Below are 15,164 nucleotides of genomic sequence, written 5' to 3'. Positions count from 1 at the left end.
CATAGAAGGGAGGACCCAGGCACAGGTGCTTGAACAGAAAACAGTCTACTTGGGGCAAATGCAATTGGAAATGGGAAAAGAAAACGTTACACTCATACCGGGGGAACACACACACAGCGTGAACTCGCACACAACCACATTTCACCAACACATACCTGACAACGGAGTCACACTGACGCCTTACAAGACTCGTGGGCGAAGTCTTGTCAAAGTCACTGTCACTGTGGGTGACCCTGGGCAGTGGGCTGGCAGGACCAAGTACACAGTACACACTCAACAACACCACATACTCCATGTGCTGACACATGGTAACGGACAGTTTGCAATACCAGACCTGGAACACTGGTGATCCTTTAGGGAGGGAAACCAGGTGCAGAGAATCAGAAAGGGGCGGGGCCTGCACTCAGTGCCCCAAGACCAGCAATCGTGCTCAGTTGATGCTGGGCATTATTGGTACAGAGCAATAAAAGGCACAATGAGTAAGGTTTCTGTCGAACTAATACATCATTATTACAAAGCAGCAAACAGGTATTTGAAGCTGCTGCCTTCTGAGTCATGCAAACGTCAAGGTGTAGATCCTCCGGAGGATCTATGCATAAATGCACCTTCTATTCAGCCACCCCTTACCAGTCCAGACAAGCAGAAATGCCCTGGGTCCAGAAATACATGAAGAGTCATTTTCAAACAGTCTTGTTCACGGATGCGTGCCGTGTAACCCTGGATGGTCCAGATGGATGGAGTGGTGGATGGTTGGTTGACTTGGGGTGCCCTGCTCAGGGACACAATGGTAGTAATAAAAGGAGAGAAACTCATGGCATGGCCCCATCCTCCCCTGATCTCAATTCTTTTTGTTTTAGTAAATATGACCTCCTAATGATGCAAAATCAACTAATGACAATTTTCAGTTCTTACCAACCTATAAAATATGTTAAAACTCTGTTGTGCCTAATAATTTGTTACAGTGTATTTTATTTATTTACTTTTCTGTTATCATTGGGAGGATTGTTCAGTAACATCCAAATTATACTCTACTCTATACTTATACTCTGCATCGACAATTTAGGTGTAGGGTTACCAAATAAAGGATGCTTATCATAGCAGAGCCTTTTTCATACAAGAAGTATACAGAGAGACTTACAATCAGTATTTACAGGGACAGTCCCCCCCTGGAGCAACTTAAGGTTAAGTGTCTTGCTCAGGGACACAATGGTAGTAAGTGGGATTTGAACCCAGGTCTTCTGGTTCATAGGCGAGTGTCTTACCCACTAGGCTACTACCACCTAGTATAGGAAAGGATGCTGCGGAAATATGGGACGTGGCATGCACCTTACAGGCACTGCTCAAACTCACATTATGGGAGTGTCAATGGCATTGAAACAGAGAATAAAGTTTAACATGTACGGTCCTTTATCTGGCTAAACTATTTACCAGCGGAGTGTTAAAACTAAGCACTGGGCTCAAAGGGCACCTTTGTTACAACAGGGTGCTGCAGTCGAGATCTTTTCACTTTGAAAAAGCATCACTCACCACACTGTGCCACCCAGTGGCTTTTTTTGCACGCATGCATATTTATTTGTGACGTATTACTGTGTGCGTGTGTTTGTGAGGCCTGTGACTTTGTGACTTTCACCTTCCTTTGCCTCAAGGGCCAACGCCACCTGCAGCTGCACTGCTGTCACGCCAACACAAAAACAGCTTACACAGACATAGTGATTCAGCTGTGTGTGTGTGTGTGTGTCTCCTTGCGAGTATCAGAGAGGAATTACTGACAGTGACAGAAGAGACAGTGGAAGTGAAATGACATTGAGACCAAGAAGAACCATATCAAAGATTATCTGCGTGTGCTGCTATGCCGGCTGCTCCAAAGAGCGAAACAATCAGTATCAGCATCTGCCGCAGGAGGCAAATTGGACAGCTTGGTCAGAGCGCAACAAGTCATAAGGCCAGGGCCTTTCATTCCATCTACAGAGCAAAATGAAAGCATGCTGTTTCAACCATCAGACATATTTAATTATCTAAGATGTGTTTAATATTACAATATATGAGCTGTAACAAGATTCACACAAGATACAATATGGAGACAATGACATATTGTGCATATCCTACACAGACTTGTTAAACCTCGCATGGTGTTCCATTCGTGACTGGTTAGCTGTCGCTGCAGACACAAATAGACAGTGGCCAACGTAATTATGTGGTACCAAGAAAAGTCACTAGAAGAGATATGCATACATTTCTTTGGGCTTTAGTAAAAGTCACTATCTTCCTGGACATAAAACCTTGGCACCTGGTCATAATTTCCAGTTTCATGTTTTATCATCTCAAATATTTTGCAATGCAGAAAAGTTATTCGCCACGAATGCAAGGTAGTAGCAAATACATTAGCAAGAATCATAATAGGATAGAGATGATACATGGAAATAACAATTAAAGGTTAAGGGACAATACCGTCAGTCTTGTTTATTGATTATTAAGACCATTTTTAATAGACAAATGCAAGCCATCGTGATGCGTCTGCGCATACATCAGTGCAGATTTTTTTTGCACTGCACTATTTGTGAATTTGCCATGCCATGAGCTTCTCTCCTTATATTTCCATATAATCCAGGGGACTTACAGTGAAGACAAGTGAGTAACAGTGTGTGTGTGTGTGAAAGAGAGAGAGAGAGACAGAGAGGATCCAAAGGTCATTTGGAAGCAGAGGAAACGCTGACCTTGTGAGATGAATTGCCGACCAAGGCCCTCTCCGGAATAACGGTACCAGCATACAGAATCAGCCCTGTCCCACTGTCACATCCCAAGACTCTACCCTGCGCCAGTTCCTGGTATTTTTCCACTGGCAACAAAATATGGAGTGCAAGCTGCCATCTTGGCTGCACCATTGAAGTGTTAGGCCACAGTGATGGTGCTGCAGCTCCATCGCCTATCGCCTCCATCTCCTCACTTTCAAAAGGGCCTTTGATGATGTGATTTACTCATATTATCTCCTCTCCTCTGCAATTATTGACTTGCTTTCTTGTCGTTTAACAGAGGGATGTTCCAACCCACTCTATGAACCACGGTAAATACGAGCGAGTGGAACAACTAGGGCCGCCGCCATAAATAGGGATCACAGTTTTCACCAGTTCCCCCACTCACAGATCACGCAGACAGTGGAATTTACTATGCAGAATTTATGGAGACCAATCACATTCCACCGGCTGCTCAGCATGTAATTGCATCTCTGTCATACCGGTCAGGTCAGCTGTCAGGGCCCCGCATGCTGAACATCATTTTTCACCCCAAACTCTACTGCTTGAACAGGCGGAGCCACCGACTGTAAATTACCAGTTTATTTCACAGCGTCACCGCGGCTGCTGCTCTGGTGCGGAGATTTATGGTGGCCCTTCTGAGAAATGCCTCTGGCGGTGCGTTTTTTTTTACTCAGCACACATGATGCACAGCACGAAGGCCTGAAGAGACAAGTCAATAAGGGCAACTCGCAGCAATCAGCTTCCCAGGAATGGAAGGTTACAGGGAGGGCTTATTTCTGCAGTCTCACAAACACATAAAACACACACGTGCGCGCGGTCATACTTATAAATGAGAAATTTATAGAGTGCCAATAAATTCTGATGCCCACAAACCCACAAAACTGCTGAGTGATGATCTGCATCCGATGCCTCTCATTCATGAAGTATTAATTGAGTTATAAGTTATCATATTACGGCCCATATCACCCTAAACATGACCTATAGTGCGCACACTTCATAGACTTACATTTACATTTACATTAACAGCATTTATCAGACGCCCTTATCCAGAGAGACTTACAATCAGTAGTTACAGGGACAGTCACCCTGGAGACACTCAGGGTTAAGTGTCTTGCTCAGGGACACAGTGGGGTTTGAACCTGGGTCTTCTAGTTCATAGTGTGTTACTCACTAGGCTACTACCACTCTACCATTTCTGCAGAGGCTCCCACTGTCCATTTTTCCAGACTTTCAGAGCGCAGATGAGCAGTCAAGGAAGAAACATGTGTCAGTTTGTCTGTTGTACCCACACTCTCATTCTTCCCGTCTTGTGTGCTTCAGCACGCCCTCTTCTACCAAGGCATCGACCTGGAAAGCCTATGTTGCATTCATATAAATACTGCATTCCTAATTCAATTTTAAACTGTGGATGAAAGGAGGGGGATCAAAAAAAAAACAAGAGAAGAGACGTGCCATGACTCCAACCCTCCAACCTTCCTTCCACACCATTAGTGGTCCCTTCTCTCTCTCTCTCTCTCTCTCTCTCTCACACACACACACACACACACACACACAATACAGACCCACAGAGATAATGGACTGTGCCATGTGTTAGCATGCAGAGAATTTTTTACCATTAGCCAAGTTGTGAATGGCCAGAAAGGATAATCACTATTGTACCAGTTTGAGGTCAGCCCTTTTACATTCCTACGTCACACTTTCCATGGGGGCTTCGTGGTCCTTAAAGGTTAGTCAAAGGCTAACAAGCGCTCGCAACAATGCACAAGTACAACAGCAAGTTTAATCCTGTAACTATTTACCATGCAGGGTGTTTAGCAGTTCATCTGGGTTTAATGATCCGTCTTTCCCTCGTTCAAATGCGAATGCACCCCAACTCGCAAGACCCCACCTCATTTGCCAGAGAAGCAGCGTGATGCACATTGCGGATGTATGACAGGAGGGGAGCAGAGTAATGGACAGCAGAGGCCGGTAGACCTTGAGGATACTTAATCGGCTTACATAATGCCAGCGGAAGATGGATTTCTGCTCATAAAACCAAAGTTCTCTTAGGTCTAATGGAGGGCCAGGCATCTTCTCGGGCTGCATGGCGGGGGTTTCTCCCAAGTAATTCATGGGGACAGCTGGCTCATGGATGGACACCCTGGGAGATACTTAAACAAAATGACCACCATCGCTAGATCAGTCCCAGCACAGGCCTCTTAATATATATTGTAAGATGGGGCATTCTGCAGGACCACGATACTTCTGCAACTTTGCCTTGAGGAGAGGCAAACTTTTGGCCATTTGGTGGTGATGGTCCGTGGGGGTCGGTCTCCTGTTCTTGTGTGACGCGCCAGCCATGTTTTTGAGATCGCCTGCTCTCTTTGTCTGCCCCAGACGGGAGACTCTGAGGGCGTGACGACAGAAACAACAAATTCTGATTGGTCTGTAGCAACTTCCTGTGAGTCAAATGTATAAAGAATGTTCACTTGTGGTTTTTGGGGACTTCCATTTTCTTTTTCCATCGGGAACTGGGCCTGCCAGCTCCTGAGTCTTTGCCTTCTTTCTCTGTCTTCCTAGCATTTTCTCTCTCTTTGTCTATCTTTCCTCCTTTCTCTTAATTTTGGTTTTCTCTGTAACATTTCTACCTTTTTACGTACAATATTTACATGTAACTGCAATAATAATTTACTGCTGTCAATAAATTAGAAACTGTTAACCTCTATTGTGCCATGCCTCTTTCTTCCAGGTAACATCAGGTTTTGTGTGTAGAGAGAGAGAATTTTTTACTCTATTCTCCTCAGTTCTACGATATATATATTTATATATAGTAGAACTGCATATAGTAAAATTGTTGCATATATAAAGGGGGTGTTGTGGAAGACCATCTTCGATTTTTCACTTATGTTTCGCAATTGAATACCAATATTTCTTCAACTTGAGAATGTTCTCTTCAACTGGTCATTTCTCATGGCTAGCCTCTTTGTTAATGAATCTAAATGTTGAGATTTTAATCACAATGTTTAACTTCACCTGCAATTAATAAAAATGCTGCCATGTTTCTGTTTGGGATGTAATTTGTTCACCATCATTCAGTTTATGAGTCACTTATTACATTTTCTCTCATATTCCAGAAAAAACAAACCAGTCACTGGCCTCAGAGAGTGCCTTGTCTGAAAAATGTATTGCCTTGTCTGAAAAACGCATTGGAACACAATTCCATACAAGAGGTAAAACTATTCCATTGTTGTAAAATACTTAAGGCATCCTTGCATTAATAAAGGCAGGAACGCATCACAACCATAGTCCTTGGTGTCCTTGGTCAAGCTCACAAATCTCCCCAACCCCTATGTGCCCTCAAGGTTCTATAGATAGTCAAATCAGCTAATTGTGATAGAACCCCGATGGAGCCTAACATTAAAGGACAAACGTGCTTTTGCTTAGGCTACATCAGTAATGCACTTAAAAAGCCAGACTGCCATCTTCAACTTTAACTCAGAATGATCAATTGTTTATAGACTTTTACATTTTTAATATGTTTACGTGTCTTTGCATGTCCAATGGCATGTTCTTTTCTCTTCTGTAGAATGTTTAAAATCTGTAACACAAGATGAAAAACATGAGTCTGGTCCAATTCCCATCCGGATTTATAGCCCTTCTCTTAAATCTCTGATAAATGTCATATGCACATGCACCAACTCCACACCCCTCCAGTAACACTTCAGTTCTCGTGGTGGTCTGTCATCACATTATCACCATGGAAAGTCGCTCAACTTGACCCTGAGGTCCAAACAAAGTTTAGCTGCACATTTATCATCAAACCCGGGCAATAAATGCAAGTCATAAAGACAGGAAACCTTGACAAAACAACACCACGCCAGCCTAAATGTAAAATAAAGTATTTTATGACTAGGTAAATGGCAAAATGAAAGATGTCCAACCAGCATTAGAGCAGGTTTCCGGCTCCTTTACACACCCACAAGGTCATGCACAGTCTGTACCTTGAGCTCAGAAATGGCATGCAGATGTACACATACAGACATTCACACGTGGTGGAAACCCTGTGGAGGAGCCAGCTGTTTATCCAGATGAAGACGGAGCCAAAGGCTACCTGCAGCTTCACACGTAATAAAAAAGGTTGTGTTGTCTACTGATATAAAGAGCAAGGAGAGCGCTGATGGAAACACTTCAGAATCTCAAGAAGAGACTCATTTCAGATAAAATGATGCCCTCGGAGACATCAGGTGACACTGGGAAAAAGATCAGTTTCTAGTCACATTTACCCAAACCTCTGAGGTATTTCAGCTACATCAGTTGTTGCAAAGTTGTATAAATCAGCCACAAACAATAATGAATAAGATGACGGCTGTTAATTCTATTAGAGTATATAAACTGTCCATTATAAATGTCATTGCACAACTGAGCTGCAGTTTTTGGGCCACATTGTAGCACATTCATGGTGAGCTCGGTAAACTTTTTAAAACAAATGACCTAATTACATGATGTGTGTCTCTAGCATTGCGGATTCTGGCACCTTGTTTTCCCATGATGCAAGATACACACTGTCTGTAACCAATAAAACAATTAAAGTAAAACAGGAAGCTTCAATTCAACGTTTGAAATTGCACAATCATATGTTAATGAATTTGAGCAGAAGAGGACTCTACTGTTGATGGCACACTGTTTATTAGCGAACTGCCAGTTGGAGGTGGCCAGGCTAATTAGACCGGTATCTTGGGCCCATCATTCATTCATTTAGCATGACGGAGTGGCAGGGTCTTCATGAGCACTTCCAACATAAAAAAAAAACTGAAGATAGAACAGAAGGTGTGAATGGACGCATTAAAAATGCATTTTTTTTTTTTTTAAGTGAGAATGTAAATGTGATAAGATTTTTCATTCGGCACTGCTCAGAAAGTGGGGCACAGAAAAAATGCCTCGTATTGGTGGCACGCAAAACTGCAGACTAAACCAAATAGCTTGGTGAGCCATAAAAAACACACTCACTATACCATAATTAATGGAAACAACACCATACGAAGCACAACGCAGACACTGCAAATTTACATCTTTAATTAGGCACAACCTGCCTTTTGTGTTTACGACACCAGAAGCAATTTTTCTCCTTCAATATGAATGATTAGCATTCATAAGAAAATCTATTTATTATAACAGTTCTGCAATCACCAGTACTGTAGTTTTCCTGTGGGTTTGCTGAATAATAGGTTTGAACATTAAACCATATAAACTTTTGAAACATTTACGGACAACAGTATGTTACGTGTGGTACAACTGATGCTATATTTATAACCCACCTCCTGTGCCACTGAAGACATTGATGTTCTTGCCTTCCAAGTAACAGAATAGTTCAGCTGAACACAGAATGCTTTGCACAAAATAAATGCAACCACAGCATTTACTAATACATTTGGTGAATTTTATAATCCACCTGTACAATAACTGTGCATGTTCATAGACCCCACGTACAATTACTGGAAACAGTGATGTAGCAGAGTTTGTCTGTAGTCATGGAAACCATTTAAACAGCACAACAAGTGGTGCTAACGGCAACATCTGCCATCATTCAATACTTATTGTTATACCACCATTTAAGACTATATCAACCTGTGCACATAAACTGCTGTGCCTTCTGCATGTCGGGAAATCCAACTGCAGACTCCCTCTGTTACACCAAGTCTGAGAGCTGACACTACAAAACTCGTGGCTTAACATTCCTTCAGTGTGTTTCAGTTTGGTTTAATGTGTGTTTGCACTAAGGCAGCAGTCCAAGGCTATGAGTAAATATAGAGCAGGTACTTACAGATCAGCATGACCTCCCCTATTCCTCTTGCCTTCTCCTCTGAGATACACACACACACCCAGAGATCTTTAAGAATCTAGGCCACACTCCTGTCAGGGCTTTGCAGGAGATGTAGCAGAATGTGAGAACAAATGAAAGGTTGGATGTAATGCATTGTCTGTGCATACTTTAAAACACAGGGTCATAACCAGTATCTTACAATGCGCAGGCCTTTCATGGTGCATGTACTGTTTTAGCAAACTAAGCATTGTTAATAATGCCCTTTAACTATTGCAAACTACATTTCGTTGCCCTGTACTTGTACATGTGTAATGACAATAAAGTTTAATCTAAAATTGCAATTTTGTGTTTACCTGTATTTTAAATAGCTTTATGAATTGTGAAAAGGGCTATTCAGATATACGCCTACCTTGGAGAAAATCTTGTGTGATCATGCCCCTTAAGAATTATAAAAATCTCCACTGACTCCAGTGGTATGTATCTAGTTCACATCTCGAATGTACATGTCGACATGTACATGTCGAATGTACATGTCGACATGTACATGTCGAATGTAAGAAGAAAGTGAAGTGATTGTCACATGTGATACACAGCAGCACAGCACACGGTGCACACAGTGATTTGTCCTCTGCATTTATCCCATCACCCTGAGTGAGCAGTGTGCAGCCATGACAGGCGCCCGGGGAGCATTGTGCGGGGGCGGTGCTTTGCACAGTGGCAACTCAGTGGCAACTTGGCGGATCGGGATTCTAACCGGCAACCTTCTGGTTACGGGGCCGCTTCCTTAACCGCTAGGCCACCACTGCCCCTTTAATGGAATATACATTCCATTGAATGTACATTCAATTTCTTTAAACTCGTACACCAGAAAAATGTCATTAAAGTCACTGATTGTGCTTTTAAAATTCATTTGGAAATATTTGTTATGTTACTATGTACTTTTTTATGATTCTGCATGCTAAGACTTGAAGCAGCTACTTTGGAGAGTTTAAGGTATGGTTTCACTCTCGTCATACTGGCCAGCTTTGACACATTTGTGGTTTTGTGCTGGTCATTTAATCTATGACTCTATCATCGTCAAACCTATAAACATGGTTACAAAAATGTTCCGACTCACCTCAGGCCAGCCAATATTTTGACATTTTAGCATTAGCCTAAGGTTAATTAAATGGCTATTCATGCTGAATAATTATAGCTAGCTGTGTTCGCTATCTAGCTACAATGGAATATTACAATTAGGGATGCCAACTTTCTCAACCCCAAATGAGGGAAACGTTCTTGCGTGTGCGTGCAGTGCAGCTGACCAACAATAATGGAAATCACAAGGTTTCATACTACAAATCTGCACATTTCATTGTTCTTGCTCCTTTTCTTGAAATAGCACTAGATCCATATATGCAACAGACCCTGTAAAAGTTTTAGGTCTAAAAGCTGTCACTAAATTATTCCAGTTCTCAGTAGTACACAGTTCTCAGTAGTACACAAAACAGACATTTGTGTAATTTAAGTATTAACCTTTCATTACAACTTTCATTATAAGCCTGCCCAAACAAACTTGGAGCCTTAGGTAAGATTTTATGTGGTGCCCCCTTGCCTTGCATCACAATAAATTCCATTGCTAATGTAGATTCACTCAAAATAAATATCTAAATATATCAACTTGATCTTGCTGGACACTAATTAGACGGAGAGATCTCAAGTTTTGAAGACAGGTAAGAGTGACGCTCCACTAAACGGCCGCACCACCACCCTGCCCCCATCCTGCCCAATCCTGTCCAAGGTCAGGAGGTCAAAGGGCTTGAATGAGCCACAAGAATTGGGGTGTTTCATTAACAATTTTATTTTTAGTGTTGTTCGTATTAATTGCTCAGAAAAGATCTGATATATGGCACAGACAATTAAATTATTAAGCATATTTGGAGAGAGATGATTATTATGTGAAAATATGCCAGTCATCCTGTGATAACGAAATATGATCGCGACTACTTTTTTCGAACAGGTGTTGTCAGTTAACAGGTTGTAAAACTTAAGGGGTCAATTAAATTTTCATTATAGTTTTTGTTACAAGTAGAAGAATGCCTTTTCATTGGTGGTTGTGTTACATTTTACCCAAATACAATATTGCTATTTTTGGGGGGGGGTGGGTTTAAGGGACAGGCTGAAGGACCCACACACTTGTTTCATAGTGAGGCGCTACTGTCCACGGTTGCTGTTGCCAGATCTTGTGAAATCAGATTTGTGAAAAAATATTGAAAAAAAACAAACTTTTCCTAATATCAAACAAAAATACACAGTTGAAATGTACAATAAGAGGCTGGAATTTTGACAACATGTGTTTTCGCTTACATTTACAGTTTAACTGCTGGCTTTTTCAGTCGCTCCACCCTGTTTTACGTTTATGCTGCCTGAGAATTCGGTTGGACTTCTGGCACAATTAGCGCAATCCTGTGGGCGGGGCTTCGACTCATTGGCCAGCAGGTATTTGAGTGATGACTCTACAGATGCCATTACAGCCTTCACAGGCCAAAAGAAAAAGAGCAAAAACGTATGTTGACAAATTTCCAACCTCTTATTTTACATTTAAAATTATTTTATTTTGAGAAGAAAATCTGCGTCAACTGTGCAAATTATAGTGTATAATGCAACTTTTACCTACAAAACGGGTTCTGGAGCACAACATTTCTGTAGGAATTTCTGTGTGATAAACGTTAGTCATTTCTAATCGTGAGAAATACCATGTGTGGTGTGTGAGCATGTGAACTTGTTGAAATGCGTCTGTCTCACGCTCAATGCTTGGAACTTCAGATCCCTGATTATTGGCAGATGAGGCTGTGAATGGAAGTTGGGACTGGAGCTTGCCTTGAAGGGACAAATAAATATCACCCATATTTTGGGATGTCCCGGACAATTCGGGACGATTGGCAAATCATAATTACAATCCATGCAACAATGGATTAATGCTACCTGTATTCATTTGTATGGGATGTATCTGACATGCTAACTAGCTGTCAGTAGCAGCACTAGCAAATGTGAAATGTACATCTCCTATAACAACTGAGGTTAAAGCTTATAAGACTGTAATACTAATTAAGAAGCACCACTGTTTTTGGAGCGTATGTTTTTGATGGCCGAAACCTTGGTAATGTTCTCTTCAGCATCTAAATTGACAATGCAAAAAACTCATTATTGATTGATGGTCACATATGCACATAAGACTTCTTACTGGCACACGAAACAGCCCTGCTTAAGTGCCTTGACATTGTGCAAAATACATTAAAAAGGTATTTGGTTTCCTGGGGTCACACAGTTTTAACCACATACCTTTTTAAACACAAACTCTCAGACATAAGATTGCTATTAATGACCTAATATTGCTTGAAGCAAACTTTCTGTGGTTCAATGGTAAGTTGTGGTTAAATATTTATAGAAAAATTGCACACAAAATTGCACAAAGATATTAATTAAACTGATCTGATTAGCCTAATAATGTTTATTATATAAAATAACAACACTTTTTTTTTTAAAGTGCCTTTCAAGGTACCCAAGGACACTGCACAATAAAACCACTGTGTTACACAATCATTAAAACAATAATAAAATGAATAAAGTAAAAAAAACTGAGGAGTGGATGGTCATGGGGCAGTGGATGTGTGGTGTGGGGCAGTGGACTTCCAAGAGGGTAAGGAAACGGACGTGGAAACTGGAAGGTTGCCAGTTCAAATCCTGAACCTGCAAGGTGCCGCTGAGCAAAGCACCGTCCCCACCATCCCCACTGTCATTGCTGCCCACTGCTGACCAAGGGTGAAGCATTAAATGCACAGGACACATTTCGTTGTGCACCGTGTGTTCTGCTGCAGTGTTTCACAAGGACAATCACTTCACCTTCACTTCACAGAAGCAAAACACATAAGAGAAAATCGCAAACTCTCTGCATACTTTGGTTTGAGACACCAATGACTTGCACGGGATAGTGCAGACAATTTAAAATAAAGGAAATTCCAAAGTTTGGGGCCAGCCACATTGAAAGCTCTGTGTTCCATAGAGTGAAGAGGAGCAGAGGGGATGGACAGGAGGCTGGCATCTGTGGAGGATACAGTTGGCTGATGAAGGGTCAGGAAGATAGACAGATAGGAGGGAGCTAGGTCGTGTAGAGATTAGTAAAAGAGCAGTTTTGAATATGGAGTCAGTGTAATTCATGGAGATGAGGACTAATGTGTTCCCAAGGCTTCACGTCTCTATGGGACTCAAGCAGGAGAATTTTGGACATTGCAGATAAACTAAAAAAGAAGGGCACTGCAACAGTCTAATCTAGAGGCGACCAAAGCACAAATGAGAGTATCAGCAGTACAATCTGGAAGCTTGGAAATGTTTTTTTGTTTTGGATAATTGAGGGGGTTTTTTCATCCTAATGATGCAGAATGTATGTCCTTCATGTCAGCATGAAACAGATGCGATTGTCTGAATGTGTGTGCACATGCACACCATGCCCGTGTTCCCCGGCTCTTGATTGCAGCTCCGTGTGTGCCTGTGTTGGCTGGCCGTCGGCTCCCAGATTTCCTGACGTGCCTGACAGCGAAGCAGTCGACTCGCTCCACCGGTGCTGAGCAGGGATAACACAGTCACATGGATCGGAGGTCTGTCTTTCCCTTTCCTTCCTCTCCCCGTCTCTGGCTGCACACAACATGGAGGCTTTCCCTTTAAACCCCCTTCATCCCCAAAACAAGAAAGAGGAGAGCACCCCATCCAATGGCAGCTCGACATTTTGCCGTAAATCCGCTGTGTCCGCGAACACTGATCTGGCATCAGTCTGACACGTTCCAGTCTATATTTATCGGTTATTGTTAGGGGGAAGTCAATCTGGGAAGCGCGCATTCGGGGCGAACGTGCTCGGAATGGAACAAGATTCTGGCTGTGCAGATAATGGCTGCTGCTCCTTAAGGCTACTGCGCGGATGGCGGGAACGAGAGGCGGGGAATAAACAGGTGGAGCAGGCGTTTTACCTGCAGCCTATTCCTGCTTCCCAGCCCTGCGCAGGAGTCTCCACATACAACTCACGATGCGCTGAAAATGGCAAGGAGGAGGAGAGAAAGGGACACTTTTGCACACACACACCAACACAGATCCACCCCGCATCCATCGATGAAGCCCAATTTCTAGTGTGCATGTTTGCTTTGCTTTTTTGGATGAAGACCTGATACCCGCAGTAGGAAAGGTACAGGCAGGCTGCCCGTCTACTCCGTCAGGACCCTCGCGTGCCGCTGCGGGGTCCACATGACTCCCGCTCCCCCTGGCAGGTGGCAACCCCACCTTGCACCCCGTCTGGGGCTGTGATGGTTCCTTTAAAATCCATACCCAAGAATACACACCCCATCTTCTGCTTTTCATGGAGACTGTGGCTGTGAGCAAGCATGAGCTGGGTGCACCATCAGTGGACTGCACAATATGGTGTGTGTGTGTGTGTGATTAATATTCCTTCATTCCCTAACACACCAGCAAATAGACAGAAGAAGAGAATGGGTGAAAAGCAAGGGGAAAGAGACAAAAGAGAGGAGGAGGAGGAGGAGGGGAGAATCAGCAGCGGCACCCGCCTCCTTTCATCCCCTCCACCGGCTTGGTACCTTGCGCTTGCGGTCCCTCGATCGGTTCCTCTTTTTGAGCTTCTCCTCCTCCTTCTCCCTCTGCTCCTGAGCAGCGGCCTCCGCTAGGTCCTTGGTCTTGCGGAGCTGCTTGGCGGCTTGCGCCATGGTGCCCTCAGCGGAGAGCCCGTCCCCGTGCCACCGTCTCTGCCCGTCCCCGTGGCACTCGACAGCGGCGTGTGTGTGACAGAGGCGCTAATGCGCTCCTGCGTTGGTGTTTGTGTGTGCGTGAGCCGCGGAGTCCGACCTGCTCAAACCGTGCACACGAGAGAAAAGAGGGATGCTGCTACTCATCCACACAGGAGCATCCCCTCCCCCTCTCTCTCCTTCTCTCCTCCTCTGTCTCTCACTCCTCCTCTCTCTCCTTCTCTGCTCCTCTGTCTCTCTTTTTCTCTCTCTCTCGTCCTCTGTCTCTCTATCTTTGTTTCCTTTCCTCCTCTGTCTCTCTCCCCCTCTCTCTCTCTCTCTCCTTCTCTCCTCGTCTGACTCTCTCTCTCTCTCTCTCTCTCTCTCTCTCTTTCAGCAGAGACCAGTCACGCAGCCCTGGCCTCAGTACTGTGGGGAGACTGCAGCAGCTCTCCCTCCGTTCTTTTATTGATATTCCTATTCCTGGTTAGTAAACCTTGCATGCGTGATCACATGCGTGATCACAGAGCAGAAAAAATGCTTCTCAAATGTAAAATTCCTGCATCCTTTTGTTGCCGCACGCTGCCATTCCCCCATGTGACTGTTAGTCTCCTGCCATCGGAATTCTGCGATTGGAGGGACATGGCAGATGAGAGTGGCACCACCACTCCTCGTTTTTTGGGGTGGTTTCTGTACGCTCAGCCCCCAGAATGGGGCGGAGGAGTGCATGTCTAAAAACCTTACCATCTCTCTTCCTACCTCCCTCCTCCCTGCACTGGCACTTCAAACCATTAGACTGATTGACTCAAGCTGAGAGAAAAAAAAGAGAGAGAGGCAGGGAGAGAATTG

General features: G+C 43.5%; 1 protein-coding gene across 6 annotated transcripts in view; it reads right to left on the bottom strand.

The window, feature by feature from the left end:
- The window catches only part of ank1b (ankyrin 1, erythrocytic b), a 64,592-nt gene extending 49,975 nt beyond the window's left edge, over positions 1-14,617 (bottom strand). For all 6 annotated transcript variants that reach the window (XM_028973167.1, XM_028973165.1, XM_028973169.1 and 3 more), the window contains exon 1: positions 14,172-14,617. In XM_028973167.1, the coding sequence (XP_028829000.1) occupies positions 14,172-14,297 (126 nt within the window). In that variant the 5' untranslated portion in view covers positions 14,298-14,617. The remainder of the gene's footprint in view (positions 1-14,171) is intronic.
- Between the last annotated feature and the right edge of the window lie 547 nt (positions 14,618-15,164).

The sequence above is a fragment of the Denticeps clupeoides genome, chromosome 3 (assembly GCF_900700375.1).
Source record: "Denticeps clupeoides chromosome 3, fDenClu1.1, whole genome shotgun sequence".
Taxonomy (NCBI): domain Eukaryota; kingdom Metazoa; phylum Chordata; class Actinopteri; order Clupeiformes; family Denticipitidae; genus Denticeps; species Denticeps clupeoides.
This window is presented reverse-complemented; position numbering and strand designations above follow the sequence as displayed.